The sequence below is a fragment of the Pyrgilauda ruficollis genome, unplaced genomic scaffold, assembly GCF_017590135.1.
Source record: "Pyrgilauda ruficollis isolate IOZ18807 unplaced genomic scaffold, ASM1759013v1 scaffold28, whole genome shotgun sequence".
Lineage (NCBI taxonomy): Eukaryota > Metazoa > Chordata > Aves > Passeriformes > Passeridae > Pyrgilauda > Pyrgilauda ruficollis.
The window spans coordinates 2,410,536-2,426,320 of NW_024524155.1; the positions used below are offsets into that span (position 1 = coordinate 2,410,536).

The 15,785-nt window shown below is 54.0% G+C and overlaps 1 protein-coding gene across 1 annotated transcript; it reads left to right on the top strand.

Moving 5' to 3' along the window:
- Positions 1-9,521: 9,521 nt before the first annotated feature.
- EIF2B2 (eukaryotic translation initiation factor 2B subunit beta) lies at positions 9,522-15,407 on the top strand. Its single transcript, XM_041471798.1, has 8 exons — positions 9,522-9,699; positions 10,290-10,410; positions 10,937-11,085; positions 11,794-11,957; positions 12,231-12,326; positions 13,204-13,341; positions 13,997-14,063; positions 14,955-15,407. The coding sequence occupies exons 1-8, from the start codon at positions 9,537-9,539 to the stop codon at positions 15,110-15,112; spliced, it is 1,056 nt and encodes a 351-aa protein (XP_041327732.1). The 5' UTR covers positions 9,522-9,536; the 3' UTR covers positions 15,113-15,407.
- Positions 15,408-15,785: the final 378 nt, after the last annotated feature.

Genomic DNA, 15,785 nt, shown 5'->3' on the forward strand with positions numbered 1-15,785 from the left:
CGCCTCCGCCGCCGCCGGGCCATGGGAGCGCGCCCCGCTCCGCCGCCGTATTTCACCGCCACCGCCCCGCCGCTGCCCCGCCCCGGCCCCGCCGCGGGGCGGGAGCAGGTGGCCGGCCCCGGCCCCGCGGGGACTGCCGGTGCTCCCGGACGCGGCGGAGCCTCCTCCTCCAGCGCCCCCGCACCGCCTCCGGCCATTACTCCATCGGGCTGCCCCGGCGCTTCCATTCACCGTCCCGTGCCCGATGAATCCCCGGCGGCGGGAACCACCGGGGCTGTGCTGGGCTTCTCGGCTTGCTGTTTCCACTGCTCCGTGCCCATCCACTCATTCTGTGCCCATCTGGCTCCTGCCTCCATACAACAGCCCCTTTCTCACGCATCCTCTTCATTCCTCTGCTGATGCCCCGTTCCCACTCAGACTTCCAGTGACTGTCCGCCCACCCCCTTCCCCCTCAAGCTGCCCCGTGTCTGTTCCATCAGCTCCTGCTGTTGGACCCCTGCCAAAGGGTTTCCAGCTCCCCAGCCCCAGGGACAGCATCCTGGTTCTGATCTACAGCTTGGAAGGGAAGGGCATACAGCAAGTCTCAGGTCGAACCCTGCTGCAAACCCAAAGAAGCTCTGTTGGCCTTTTCTGTTCTATTTTTAAGCCCCAGAGGCCAGGGAAGCTGGAACTATGGGAGATGTGATGAGATGCCAACAGGCAACACGATGCCCCGTGGGCTGCAGGTCCTAGGGAAATAACAAGCTCTGTGTCCGTGCCAGGATTCACGTTTCTGTCCTCCTGGGAGAGTGGGGAGGCTGCTTCAGGACTTCCCTACCCAACACCATGTGAGGTCTGTCCCTGCAGCATGAGGATGCCAGTGATCTGCTCCCAGCCCTGTGGGATCTGTCCCCAGGGGATGCAGGAATGTCAGCTGCCTGTCCTCAGCCCTGTTGGGCCATGCAAGTGGCAGTGACTCAGGCTGGGCTCAGTCAGGAGCTTCTAGGCATTGGTACCACTGAGTATGTGACAAAGCTACTGAAGGAAGGCCTGGCAAATTAGCATGGAGATGCTGCAGAGATAAGCACACAGAAATCCCAGCCCCACTGCGGGGAGGGTGTGCTGCAGTTCATCACTCAGCGGCACAGCACCAACTCAGCAGCTGCTGGGGCTGCTGTGGCAGCATTCAGTACCTGTTCCTTCTGGCTGGGCAGCAAAAAGCAGGTAACATCTTTAATGTGATGACTGGAGCATGCCTGTGGTCTCCCTGTGCCACCCTACGGACCCTCCTGGGCCAAGGGGACCCCCTTCCCACTTGCCCAGGGATGGTTGTGAGATGGGGGAAGAGAGCATTTCCTCCCATCCGAGAGCAGAGGCCGCCCTGAGCAGCAGCTGCTGCCAACTCACTGGACAGACAGAATCCTGTTATTGCAAAGACCGTGACCACATGGGGCCTCATGCCTGTCCTTGCAGGAAGGTCCCTTGGGGCCACCTCTCAGACACAAGGCCAGCCTCTGGCGCTGGAGCAAAGGGCTCTCCCCCAGGCACTGTGTGGCTGGGGAGACCAACCCTTAATTGCTGAGTGCAGTCCTGTTCCTGGTCTGAAGCTATTTCCTCAGAGGCCTTGGGCAGAGTTTACATTCCTGGGATGAGCATCCACTTTCTAGGCAGTGTGGAACAGAGACAGGAGAAGAGGAATAATATTTGGACACCAGTAACCTGTGATCAGCAACATCCTCCTGCATATGGGAGAAACATCAAGCTGGCTGGGGTCACATCTGCTTGCTTTCCCCTCTGCCATGCTCCTCCCCGGGGGGCCAAATCTGCCCTTCCCCAGCTGCAGGATAGGGCTGGAGGTCGATGCTATAAATGCACCAGCATGTCCCTCGTGCCGCCTCCCACTCGGCTCTGGGGAGCAGAGTTACGCATTTTGGGAGCAAGGGACAGAGGAAGCTCAAGGAACCAGCCAGGCACGTAAGGAAAAGAGAGACATTTCCTTAGAGAACAAATGCCTCCCCTGCAGTGAGCCCCACGCAGTGGCTGCTGACTGAGAGCATCATCTCGGATATGCCACTGCCTGCCTGTGCCACATCCCTGCCCTGCTCACAGAGCTGAGGAAGGAGGTGGGTGAGGAATGATGGTGTGTCCTTGCTGTGGGTGAGCTCTGGCTGTCAGGTGAGGAAGGCCAGCTCTGGCACCCAGCTGCAAGCATGCCATGGCACAGCCCTGCCAGGCTCCCTCAGGGTGAGGGGCAAGAGCAGGGGCCCTGGCTGCCCATGAGCACTGAAGGAGCCCAGAGGAAGCAGCTGCTGTTCCCTGCAAAACCACACCCTGCCCATTGCACTCAAGGTCCCTCTTAAGTAATCTTTTCCATAAAACAGCCCCATTTCAGCACCAGAGTTCTCTCACGGGCATCTTATACCCTGCAAAATCCCACCTTTGGTATCTCACATGGAAAGAACCCAACAAAAATTTGTCCCTGCATCATTCTTAAACTGACTGCAGCCAGGACCCCCTGTGTCACCCCTGAAGCCCTCGGAGAACAACTCTGAAATCCTCAGGGCATTATTTTTGTTCTACTGCTATTTAGGACACATAAATCAGTCTCATCCAAGCTATAGGCTTCTACCAAGGGAAGGGCCATGATCCAGTGCCCAGCACAGTCACCCTCTTGTGTTTGACCCCAGTAGGCAAGAACCCCACCAGCAGCTCCCTATATCCTGCATTGTGACGGGACTCCTGAGGTCAAAGCAGCATGAGGATGTAGGGCACTGGGCCCTTCACCTGCCCATCATCCCAGAGCCCCCAGGTCTCCCCCTCGCTGTTTCATTTGATTGCTTTCATTTGATTGCTTCTGGGATCTCTTCTTAGAGAGTCTCCTAAGCTCCACTACCAGAGAGCCAGTCCACAGCTAGGACTGAGATAAACCAGGTCAATCATCTGCAGTTTGTATCTCCACAGTGAGAATGAGGATGGGAATGATCGGGCTGGCGCATCCCCAGCTCCAGCCTCTTGGCACAAGTAACCCAGGGCAGGCAGCCGGTGGGCACAGGGAGCCCAGGCCTCTCTCTCAGGAGACTGTGCTGACTTCTGAGAAACACACGGATCTCCAATGCCCTTGCAGAGCTGCACCAATGACCCCTGAACAGTCAGGGCTGCTCCTCAAGGAAACAGCTTTCAAACATCCTACCTGGGCCCTGAAGGACTCCTCAGAGCTGTGCTGCAGCAGCTCCAACTCTGAGATGCCCTGGGCAGCACATCCCCTGTCCCTGGCGGCTGGCTGCGGTGGCGTCAGTGCCTCTCCCAGCCCAGGTGCGCAGGGGGATGTGTTTGCTGAGGGGCAGGCTGACAATAGAGGGAAATGGGCCGGGCTGTGCACCCCAATGGTGGTGGCTCACAGCCCCGGCCTCCGCGGCCCGTGGCAGGCGGAAGCGTCCGGCCTTAGTCAGCCCCGGCCGCACGTGGCAGGAACTCTGCTGTTTGTTTTGGTTCCTGGGGAGGGGAGCTCAGCCTCCCTGGGGACCCACAACCAAACCTGCAGGCACCTGACAGTCCAGCTCCATGCCTGGGGACATCAGGGTTTGGTCCCCGCGTGTCACAGGCACTGCAGGCTGGCCTAGGTCAGACATGAGTTTTGGAGGGGCATGGGATGAGCACCAGGACTGCCTGAGAGCATTTCAGGCAGAGAACCCAGGCAAGGGGAATCCTTGGCAAGCCTGGGTACTGCTTTCTGACACTAATACCTTTTGGGGCAGGGACGATGCTACCAAGAAAGACGTCCCTGAGACTGCCAGAGCCAAGCCCTGGGTTGAGTGTGTGCAGCCCTCATCCAGCCAGCGTTCCAGGAACAGATCAATGTTGGCAGACCCAGTGCCACTCACCCAGTGCTCAGTGGGCAGCCCCACGCTGGGGGGACTGGCCAGGCCAGGGGTGTTTGCAGAAAAGCACAGCCCTGGAGCAGGGTGAGGCACTGGAGAGCCACACCACAGCCCCAAGCATACGTAGGCACCTACAGGTAAGCGTTCTGTCAGCAGCCCCGACAGCGAGCGTGGTTACAGTGCCAAAACAACAGCCCCATGCACACCAAGTGCCTGAGAGCAGAGCAGGAAGCAGAGACACAGCACAGCTCACCCTGCTCTGTCCAAGTCCCTCTCCTGAAGCCCTGGGTGGGAAATGCAGTCCCAGAAAGCCTGCAGGAATTTCTCTCCAGAAGCTGTAGAGTGCTGTGCTTGGGAAAAACAAGGCTGAGAGCAGGACGGACTGCTGCAGCAGTGTGCATGACCTTCTGCCACCGGCAGACAGAGCACCCTGCGCCCGCACTGCCTGGAGGCGCCGGGTATGCAACCACGGGAGGGGTGAGATTCTCCCAGCAGGAGCAGCCCTCTCCTCAGGAAAGAGAAAGAGACTTTTCCACCAGAGAACCAAGCATATTCTGCACATTTATCATGTTTCATCTACCCTGGGAAAAGGACAGTGAGCACTGAACAGCGAAGAGAGGCACACAGGCACAAAGCGGCTGCTGCTCTGCTGCTGCTGCCCCTGCTCTCCAGCTTTCCCAGCCCAGCCGGTGGGTGGGCAGGGGCTGCCAGGCGCTTTTCTCCCCTGCCAAACTGGAACCCGATCCACACCCAGCCCAGAGCTTCTGGCCGCTTATCATGTGGATGCAGTTCTCCTGCTTTTAGTTGTCAAAATATTGACACAAAGCAAAATAATAGTGATGGCAAGACTCTGCCTGGCTCTGGAAGGCAAACAGGCAAGGAGACGGGGAGTAGCAGACTCCACTATTGTGTGGGACAGGGCAGCAGCCAGAGCTGCTTCCAAGCTCTGCTCCTCAGCATCACTCCTGCTGATAAGAGGGGTTGTGGGATGCGGGCAGAGGGCAAATATAAGCTCCACAGCACACCCTCCCTGCTGAGGAGAGTGAACGTGTGTATCGGCAGGGCTTCATCCCAGAGGCTTTCCTAGAATGTGGGTGGAGGAGTGGCTCATCTCTCCCTTTCCCCGAAACCTGGCAGCCGCTGAATAGCTGCCATCACCCGCAGCAGACAATGAGCAAAGCGAGGCCGGGGCCAGCTGCAGCGCCGGGAGCGCGTGAGCAGAGGAGCTGCGGGGAGCTGGCTGGTGACCAGGAAGCAGCCCAGACTGCTGGTGTCATAGACCCCTTGGTGACCACAAAGCGTCCAGGCTGCACTCTGTCTCACTCCAAGGGCCTGGCTTCCTGCAGCCGCAGCAGGTTTACTCCGGGGCTTCTCTGAAGCCAGCCCAGAGGGATGAGCCCCCAGCAGCACCTCCTCTGTGGTGCTGGCCCAGCCAGCGTGCCATGCACCCTCAAAGTGGTGGCAGGGCCACAGCCAACACCTGCATGGTGCCACTGAGTTTTCTGAGCACTTGTGCCTTTGTGGCAGTGAAAAAAGCCAATGCCTTTTCAGAGTATGAAGGTCCAGGACACTAATAGCAATGCTGAGGACAACAGCTCCCACCCAGCTCTGTAGCATGCTCCCTCATCCCTTACCAGAGCTTGTTTTCCTACATGACATGCAGTGACTTCCCACACTTCCCTCACCTCTTCCTGACCAGCCTGGCCTTTGAACCAGCTGCCTCCAGCTGCCTGTATCACGAGGGGAGACCTGGGCTACTGCCATAGATGAATGAGCCGACGAGTGAGGCTCCACATCCAGGGCAGGCATTTAGACACCAGCTTCCCATGCCTCTCCCAGGGGCTGGGAAGAGCAAGAGGCAGCCCAGCTTCCACAACAAGCCCTAGAAAAACCTTCATGCTTCCCAGCCTTGGTCTCTATTTTTAAGGCTCCTAAAAGGAGCGAGGCGCAAATTACAAACTTGCTGGCAGGAGAGACGGTCCCTGGGCCAGATTCAGAACCGCCTACTCATTTTCCATAGGGATTGTGGACTCCATTGGTACCACAAGGGTCTGGCTATGGGCTTGGCCTGCCTGTGTGTGCTGTGCTGACGTGAGGATGAGACAGCAGCCATTTTCCAGACAGAGACAAGCGCACGTATGAGCAGGCGGCCAAGCCAGGAGCTGCACCAAATCCTTTGCTAACCTGAGGTACTGAATCCATCCTGTCATTCTCCTTAGCAACCCATGCCTGTTTCCCCTTGGCCACCCAGGCAGTTATGGCAGCCAGGCTTTCCTGAGGATGAGCAGTTTAGGAGACAGCTGTTACCAGAGTCATCAGGAAGACCAGCAGAACACGTGCCCTGGTACCTGTGAATGTCAAGCATGCCAAAACTGCCGATGACTCAGACAACGTGTGCGTGCGCCTGAAAAGCCACAGAGCTCGGCTTTCCAGCTATTCACGTACCTGCATTTGATCAGCAGCTGTTTGTTTGGGCTTTTTGTCTTCTTTCCTTGGAAGCTTGAATTCTAAACATGCATTCCACGCTCAGTTCAGCTCATCATTTCCATCCCCTTCACTTACTAAGTGACCTACTTTCTCCCCTGTAGCACACACAGAAAACACTGGTTTGGGCTCCCTTCAGCAGATTCATTCCTGCCTCTATGTCTGTGACTGCAAAAGCTTTGGTCTTGACTTGTTTTTGTCTCAGGCCTTTGAGCACAGGTTTTCTAAAGAGCAATCATGTCACACCAAAGATACCTTAGTGCATCCTTCCCCTCAGACTGTGCTTTGTGTTCTCCCCACACCCATGCACTGTGACCTCCTTCATTCAGTCACTTGTGCTCAGCAAGTGGCTTAGGCACCCAGCAGTAATGCTGCTTCTGCCCATGTCACCCACCCAGCCTCCACAGTCCATGCTGAGCTGACAGCCTGCCTGCTGCTCCTGCTGGCCCGTGGCTCAGCTGGCTCTCCGCTGCTGCCTCCTTTTCTTTGCCTGTGCTGAGCGTGAGCAGCTCACTTTGCTTACCCAACTCTTGCAGATGAGTTCAATTACTAGAGTTCAGCAAACTGATTCCCCTCCCTGGCATTTTATCCAGCCCACTTATCCACTGAGAGTTTCTAATCCAAACAGCCTCCCAGCACACGATGTTCCAGTGCTCCCAGGCTCTACCCAGCCTCTGTCCTGCCTTGTCCTCCCTCACATGAGCACTTGGTTCTCATTCAGCCCCCCAGGGATGCAGAATTCCCTGGGCAGAGGGAAGCAGTGTCTCCAGCAGTCGGCCCTGGTGGTACAGAGCAGGATGCCATCCTGGCTAGGCTGGCAGCTCTCCAAGGAGGTGAGACAGTTTTCAGCTCCTCTGCGGGCCCATAAAACGTGCTGCCGTGCTCGGCTGGCCAGCTCATTCCCTGCTTAGCTCTTTTGTGCACATAACCAGCACTGTCTGCAGCTGTGTCAGCCTCCTCGCTTGCTTGTGCACCAGCTGGGAAGCTGCAGCCACCAACTCTGCCCAGGGCACACCCGGGAAGGGAAGGAGGGTGGGCTGTGCAGGAGACAGTTCCCTGTGCCTGTGGCAACAGAGGGAGGTCCTGCTCCATTACACCCAGCAGCTGTGGAGCAGCAGGTGAGATTCCTTCCAGCTGCACAGGGCTGCACCTCCCCACCCCCCATCGCTTCTGCACAGTGCCACGGCCTGCAGGCAGTGGGATTTTAGCAGAGTACACTAGGCATCGACATGAACCTTTCCTTCCCCACTTGCCCTATGCTCCTGTGCTGTCTTTGCTGCCCGTCCTCCTCCTCAACAGCTCCTCTTGAGTCCTGCTGGGCAGTCCTTGTCTAACTCACTGGGTCCTGCCAGCAGCAGCTGGCTAGGGACAGTCAGATGTCCCGTAGCCATGGTCCCCGCGAGCAGCCTGGGGTTTGCCTCGCAGCTCTCCAGAGAGCCCCAGGCTTTGGCTCAGCTCCGCTATGCAGAGCTAACAGCTCCTGAAATCCCCATTCAGAGGCTTTCATTCATGAAACACAGGGCAGCAGACCAAGCGCAGGACTCTGTCCCTCAAGGGACACCAGACTGCCAGCTGCCTAAACTGGCTGTGGCAGCAGTGCCTGGCAGAAAGTGCTACAGGGAAAAGAACAGAAACAGCACAAACGGGAAAAGCTCTGCAGCCTGGCAAAGCGCTGGGAAAAAAACTGTCCTGCAATAGTTACTGGGACCAAAGCAGGGAATGTAAACAGCCCAGCATCCACAAGGAGGTCATAACCTCAGAGCCCAGTTTCCCTTCCTCTGCTCCGTCCTGCCTAATCTCCAAGAGCTGCTCTGTTTACTAGCAAGATAAGTAAACAAACAAAGGAAAGCTCCAACGCAGTGATTTTTATTTTTCTGGCCAATCCACAGGTCCCAGTCCCTGGGTGCACATGTGGGAGCTGTTTCTGCACGCCAAGGCAGCTGGCACACTGCACTGCAGGACCAGCAGCTGGCACAGCCTGGCCGGCCCTGCCTGTAAGTGCCTGTGCAGAGGGGCAAAGGGGGACGGGGGTTTCCCTGTACAGATGCAGAGCTGGGCAGACCTTGCTCCAGGGAACTCCGATTTATACACTGTGGAAGAAAACACAGAAGGTCCAGGGAGCTCCGATTTACACCCTATGGAATGGGGAACCAGGACATGTCCAGCTGGGACAGTGGGGTCCAGCACAGTGGAGCCAATAGCTGGGCAGACCCTGTCACCCTCTACTGACTTTCTCCAGGGGCAAAGGATGGGACAAGCTCATAATGGAGTGAAATTCTGACTTCTGGCCAGGGCTGCAGCAGCCGCCAAGCACAGCCAGTCAAACTCAGATGCGTGGCTTTTTGCCAGGCATTGGAGGAATACAGTGAGCTTCCTTCCCCAGGCTGCTGGGCTTTCTGCCTTCCAGGCACACAGGGGCACTTGAGGAAGCAGGAGGAATGGAGAGGCATGGAAGGACTCAGTCCCCTGCAGGCTTTGGGTGACAAATCACCTGCATTAAGTCCTCAGACCCAACACACCAGCTGCTGGTATTTTGCTGGGGACCCAACAGTCCCTGGACAGGAGCTGGCTGTAGGGCGAGTCCTAAGCCAACCAGACAAACGCAAATAAAATGTCGTGAACATCCAAGGCCCTACAGGCCTCAGCATGAAGCAATCACTGAAATCTTCCAGCATAAAACTGTTTGCTTTTATTTCCTAATCTCAAACAGGACACAGACCAGAGCGATAGAGTAAAGCAGTAAGGCAATGAGAATTATTCCAAGGCTCCTGCCTGTTCCCTGGACACATTGCTCCAGGAACTAGACACAAAAGAGCTACATTCCTGCCTTATCCAGGGCCGGTTCTGGCTCTGCCAGCAAGAACAACTGGGCTGCCAGGAACTGCGCCTTTCCCGGCCCGTTTGATTTGGCTCTGCAGAGGCCGGCGCAGCCCGCTCCAAAGCAAACCCGCTCCGGAGCAAACCCGCTTCCGAGCAGGCGAGCTCCAAAGCGAATCCGCTCCGGAGCACACTCGCTCCTAAAGCCCGCCCGCCCCTAAGGCCAGCCCGCTCCGCAGCGAACCCTCCCGCGCGCTCTGGGCACCGCCCCCCGCCGGACGCGCCTCTCATTGGCTAGACTGCAGCCGGGGGGCGGGCACAGCTCGGCAGTCTCCGCCAATGGGACGGCGGGGGGGCGGAAGCGGAAGTGTCGCCGCCATGCCGGGCGCCGCTGAGCGCGGCTCGGAGCTCTCGGAGCAGATCGAGGCCTTCGCGGCGCGGCTGCGGCGCGGCGGGGAGCGGCCGCGCTCCGAGGACACGGCGCGGCAGACGCTTTCGCTGCTGCGGAAGATCGTCGGGCACGGGCGATGGAGCCGGGCCGGTGAGGGCCGAGCGGCGGCGGGCGGACGCAGCGCTTTCCCCGGGCGGGCGCGGCTCCCCCAGCGCCGGGGGCGCGGCGGCGGGGCGAGCCGCGGGAGGGCAGCTGCGCCCCGGTCGCGGCCGTCGGGTGCGGAGGGATCCGCAAAGCCGGGCAGGCCCGAGGCGGGAGCCAGCAGCGGGTTCGCAGTGCTTGTCCTGCTGCAGGGGGCCCTTCCCTGCCTGCTGTGCTCACGGGCCGCGTCACCTGAGGAGCTGCCCCGCTCCAGCCCTGCTCTCCCCTCAGCGGCGTCAGCCCGAGCACGGACCTTTCCAGCAGCACGTGGTTTCCTCTTTCAAAGGAAAGACCAAATGCGCTGCTGATGGTCTTCCCTTAGGTCTGTGTTGTGTCCAAGCGTTTCCGACTGCAAAACCCACCAGTGGAACCGGTTGCTTTGTGAGGGCTCTCTGCTCGCCCCTTCCTGGTGTTTCTTGGTGCTGTGGCCCTTGTGCTGGAGCAGCTGCTGGCCCTGGGATGTTGAGGGGGGTGCACTGGTTTGATGCTCACGTGGGCTTGCTCTGGACAGCGATAACCGAGGCCCTCCCCTCTTTTAGGGGAGCTCATGGATCTGATCCGGACAGAGGGCCAGAGGATGACAGCAGCCCAGCCATCAGAGACAACAGTGGGCAACATGGTGCGACGGGTATTGAAGGTCATTCGTGAGGAATATGGCCGGTAAAGTGCCCCTCTTGCTCCCTGTATCTCTCTGAAAACCCAGAAATGCCCTTTTAAGCTGCTTCTGTAAAACCCCTGTAGTTTCCATCACCCCCTTTTCCCACCTCTCCTAGAGAGGGATTCAGGGAGTTTAATGCCAAAGGAAACCCTGTTGTTTCCACTGTGGGTGATGACATTTCCTCTTTAGAAACCACTTGGTGTATATGTTGTGAGTGCATGAGAACAGTCTGTGCCCTGGCCTTGGGTTGTTCTGTGTCTGTGCCTAGCGGGGTCCATCCCACTGGAGCAGTAGCCTCGAGCCTGCTCCTTGTCTGTGGACAGCAGTGTTTGCACGTCTTAAGAAGGCACTTTCTGGCAGAGATTTGGGTGTTTTTCTGCCAAGACAGCTATGGAAACTCTAGTGTGGCATGGTGTGCCTCCTGTGGGTGGCTTTCCTTCCTGTCTCTTCAGATCGAGGTGTGCCAGCTCAGCCTGGCTGTGGCCCTGAGCTCTGTCCTGAGGCTGAAGAGGCCGCTTCTCTCCACAGGCTTCATGGGCGCAGTGAGGAAAGTGACCAGCAAGAATCCCTGCACAAACTCCTGACTTCTGGAGGACTGAGTGAAGATTTCAGGACCCCTTACCCCTCCCTCAGAGCTAATGTTATTGAAGCTATTAATGAGATGCTAATTGAGCTAGGTATGGATGGGTCTGAATTGCTCCTGAGTGAAGATTCTTATGGGATGGGACTGATGCTTCCCCCTTCTCTAGGTGAAATAAAACAGTAAGGATCTGGGAGGCTTAATCCGAAGGAAGCAAGGGACTGAAGCCCTGCTGCTCCCAGGACTTAGGTTTAAGTCCTCTTTGGCTTATGGGGAAATGGGTAGATTGTGGAAGGAGCAATATGGGGGGCTGTAGGCCTGTACTCTTGGTCTTCTGGGAAGTCTTGAGTCCTGTGAAGAAGAGTGCACATGCACATATAACCCGACCCTTGTCACAAAGAACTGTGATACAGTTTTCTTTTTCTGTGATTCTTGTGACAAATCAGGCACTGGACCCACCTTCCGTGGCCCAGGTTTTCCCACCATTGAACTGCAAAAGTGTTGAAGTTTTGTGGGTCTCGTGGTTATCTGGAGCAGTGCTGACACAATCCACTCCCCTCACAACGGAGTTTTCAGTAGAGCTGTTTTTATATATAACGAGGGTGTAGCTAGGGAGCATGGGGCATTCAAGGACCAGCTTCTTGGTTCCACTCCACTGGCAAAAAGTCTGGGGAGAAAAGCTGCTCCTGCTCTACCAGTGCTAATGACATTGCTTTAGTGGAAAATAATCTTGGAGGACGGTCCTAGCAGCACAAGTGTTGCTCTTGCTGGCTGCTTTTACACCCATGTGTCCCTTGTGTTACAGAGGGCACCACTGATAACATTGCCATGCAGGCACTGGAGCACATCCACTCCAACGAGGTGATCATGACCATTGGCTACTCGCGCACTGTCGAGGCCTTCCTGAAGGAGGCCGCTCGCAAGCGGAAGTTCCAGGTCATCGTGGCAGAGTGTGCGCCATTCTGCCAGGTAAGGCCTAGGCTGGCTGTACCCTGTTGTCCCACACATTCTTACTGAAAGCTTGTGTCTGCAATCAAGATGAACATTATGGAAATTCCTCTGCAGTTGAGAGACTGGAGACAGCTCGTTGTCCTACCCCAGCATCCTTGAGTTGAAGGGCTGTGTTCAGGTTTCATCACTTGGTATTTTTGCAGTTCAGACAAGAATTGAGTGCTGATACCTTTACAATTACACTGCAGGAGCTATGTCACAGGGAACCAACTGGATTCTCCCTCTTTTTAGGGTCATGAAATGGCTGTCCGACTGTCTAAAGAGGGTATTGAAACTACTGTCATGAGTGATGCAGCTATTTTTGCTGTCATGTCTCGAGTCAACAAGGTAAGGAGGGCTCCACTGGAGGAGGGATTTCATGGCAGACTGGGTGCTTGGGCCTCTCAAATCAGCTGCAAGTCCCAGCAGTGATGGATGTGTCTCCTCACTGAAGACTCAAAATTGTAATAGTCCCTGTTCACTGCAGGGGTGGAGATTCAGTGTGGAGCTCCAAGTCAGTATGATGACTGACTGAATAGTGACAGGTTTTTCTGGCTTAGTGGCTACACTTACAAGAGAGCCTCAAAGGATTAACCTCAGTTTTCAAAGGAGATGGAACAAAAAGCAGCATTTCCAAAGGGAAGAAACACCCCTTTGCCTGAAACAGAAGATGACTGATGAAGCGAATCATTAAGGTTTGTCTTCTTAAACAGACATGTTCTGTACTTTTAGAGATGAAAACTTGGCACCCCAGAATGGGGGGGGAAAAATACTTGTAGCATATTAAAATGCAGCCACATCAATTATTATCTATATATTTTGAGCTGCTTTGTATTACTCCCTCAATCATAATGCACGGGAATTTTTGCAGTGAGTAGTCAAGTTACTTGTACAAAGCTTACTTTGTAGGTTTGTAGAAAAGGGACCACAGCCCAGTTTCTGCTTGGTGTTCCCTGCAGTAGAACTTACATTTGTCTTCTGAAGTTCTCTGTGCTGGCCTCTCTGTGCTGGAGTCATGCTCTTGTTAGTGAGGAACGTCTCAGTGCAGAGCCAGTGCCAGATGAAACAGATCAGGCATTCAGCTGCCCTATAACTCCAGCCACTGGCTGGCTGGCTGTACTGACACAGTCCTCCTCCAGCTCATCTGTCAGGGTGTGAGCCAGGAAGTGTTCCTTCCCCAGTTTGCTGTGGAACATGCTATCCAATTCTGATTTGCCCTTTTAAGGTCATCATTGGTACAAAGACAATCCTGGCCAATGGCGCCCTGATTGCTGTGAGTGGGACTCACACTCTGGCACTGGCAGCTAAACACCACTCCACTCCACTCATCGTGTGTGCCCCCATGTTCAAGCTTTCACCACAGGTAAGTACAGCAGCTCTTCAGGACTGCACCTGCAGGGGCTTTTACTTGTAGGAGCTTAGGGTGGAGAGCATCATCAGGTGCAAGGCAAGGTCAGTAAATGAGCCATCTCCCCCATCTAGCACTGTTACTTCAGACAGGAGATCCTCACCCCAATCTGGCACACCTCAGGATCTCCTTGAAGCACCTCTGCCACATGTGCAGAGCAGTACATGGGATATCAGGATGTAGACCACTGCCTTGACTGATGAGACTGGCACTGCCATACTTACTTTTCCTAAACCATGACAGACTTCAGTTTATACCATCAGTGTTGAAAGGCAGAGAAGGTAGAATGAGACTCTTTCTTACATTCAGTACTTTTTCAATATTGTCAACACGAAGTTGCAGACTGAGGAAGTCACTCCTCCAGCTCACTAGGCTTTGGTAAGGCCAGCCACGTCATAGAAGGCTCTAAAAGCTTTGAGGAAAAACCTTTCACCTGTAAATGTTAGAGAGGTTGTAGACACAAGCACTATGTAATTATTGTAAACAGAGTTAATATCACCTGGCAAGTCATCTTCCTCTGCATTAGTTCCTTCCAGTGCCAGGATCTGTTTTCACAAGGATTATCAGGCAGGGCTTTTTTCCTGATCTTCCTGTGCTCTTTCTCACTTAGTTCCCTAATGAAGAAGATTCGTTCCACAAGTTTGTGTCACCACAGGAAGTGCTGCCATTCACAGAAGGTACTGGTTATTCTTTATACGTCTGGTCAAGCTGGTTCAGACTATTTTTTTTCTTTTTGTAACTCATACAAAAAAACTTAAACATCAGACTATGTTATAATCCAAGACAGAAAATCCTTTTTTACTGTCTTTGACAGAAAAGAGTGCTGTGAACCATCCAGTTTTATAACTGTATATAATGTAAAGTAGAGAAAAAGGATTTCTCTTGAACACTGTCTTTGCAGTTTTGCTTCTGCTCTGAAACAGTGTTTAATTATAGAATGGTGATAATGATACCAGGTAGGCAGCAGTTTCCTGTGGGACAGGGCAATGCCCAACACCAAGGGCAGCTTCTGTTCTTTTGTGTAACTTCTTGAAACTTTGTTACATGATACAGCCATTGAAACAACAGTGTCTCTGCCATGGGCTTCCCACACAAGCACCGTCTTTAGAAAGGCATCAGTGCCCAAGCCCATTTTCAGTTAGCAAAGTCTCTTTCAAAGCCCCATTTCTATGTGACAAAGGGTTTTGAAATGAAGATAGCAGGCTTGGCAGCAGATTTTAGTTTTGACCTTCTGAGCATTTCTTTAAATAATAACTTTGGCAATATCAGGACTCTTGTATTTTATATTGGTAGGGCTTTTTGGCAATTAGTCAGTCTATATCAGAGGGGATCTGGGGTTTCTACCAGCAAAAATGACCAGAAACAGAGTTTTGCCATTCATTGAAGATTGCTGTATACCTGTAATTCGATGATATTAGTGAAGAAGCTGGGAAGTATTCAGGATGTTCAAGTACTGACTTCAGGGTGGCATGTGCATAGCCAGTTTGTTTAGGGACTCCAGAAGGTGTGCAAAAGACTAACTGTACTTTGAGTTGCTTTTACTGATATTGCTGCTTTTCACTTCACAGGGGAGATCCTGGCAAAAATCAATGTTCACTGCCCAGTGTTTGACTACGTCCCTCCGGAGCTCATTACTCTCTTCATTTCTAACATTGGGGGTAACGCGCCTTCCTACATCTACCGCCTCATGAGTGAGCTCTACCATCCAGATGACTATGAACTCTAATGCTGAGAAGCACATCACTATTCAGACTCTTTTCTCTTTCCCTTTAGAAAGATACAACAAGTAATTAAAGTGTATGTTGCAAAGGCAAGTTGCTGTGGAGAATTTGCTCAGCAATGTCTTTCCTACCCAAAAGCAAGAGAAGGCAGAGCTCTTGTACAGGTTTATATCACATGCTGTGTAAGACCATGTGGAGCTGCTAACCCACTTTGATTTTGAAATAGCAAGGCATATGTGTAACTCTGGGGCAGCTAAGCTGTTACTTCAAAGTACGCTGCAATAAAGGCTGTTTACAGTGATCTCACTGTTAAGCACATTTTCCATATGCAGTTGTTTTGTTTATTTAACTAGCAGGAGTTTTACCAGTGTAGTCAGTTGCCTGCACTTACTACATGATGCAGTATCCAGTTTTACAGTGTGCTTTCACATGTAAATGTGATAGGAGTAGGAACTTATCAACAGTTGTCTTCAAAATGGATATTTAGCTATTGAGTTATTTCTGTGGGGCTAGGTGGGGATTTAGAAATCTCTCACTCAAGAGCACAAACTGCAAGGAGCTGGAGAAGGCAGCTCTGTGTGTCATTCACTGCCTAGTTAAGTGTTTCTTGAGTCTAAGTTGGCCCAAATATACTATGAAGCTGGTCGATCCTCATTCCAGCCACTGCCATGAGCCCAA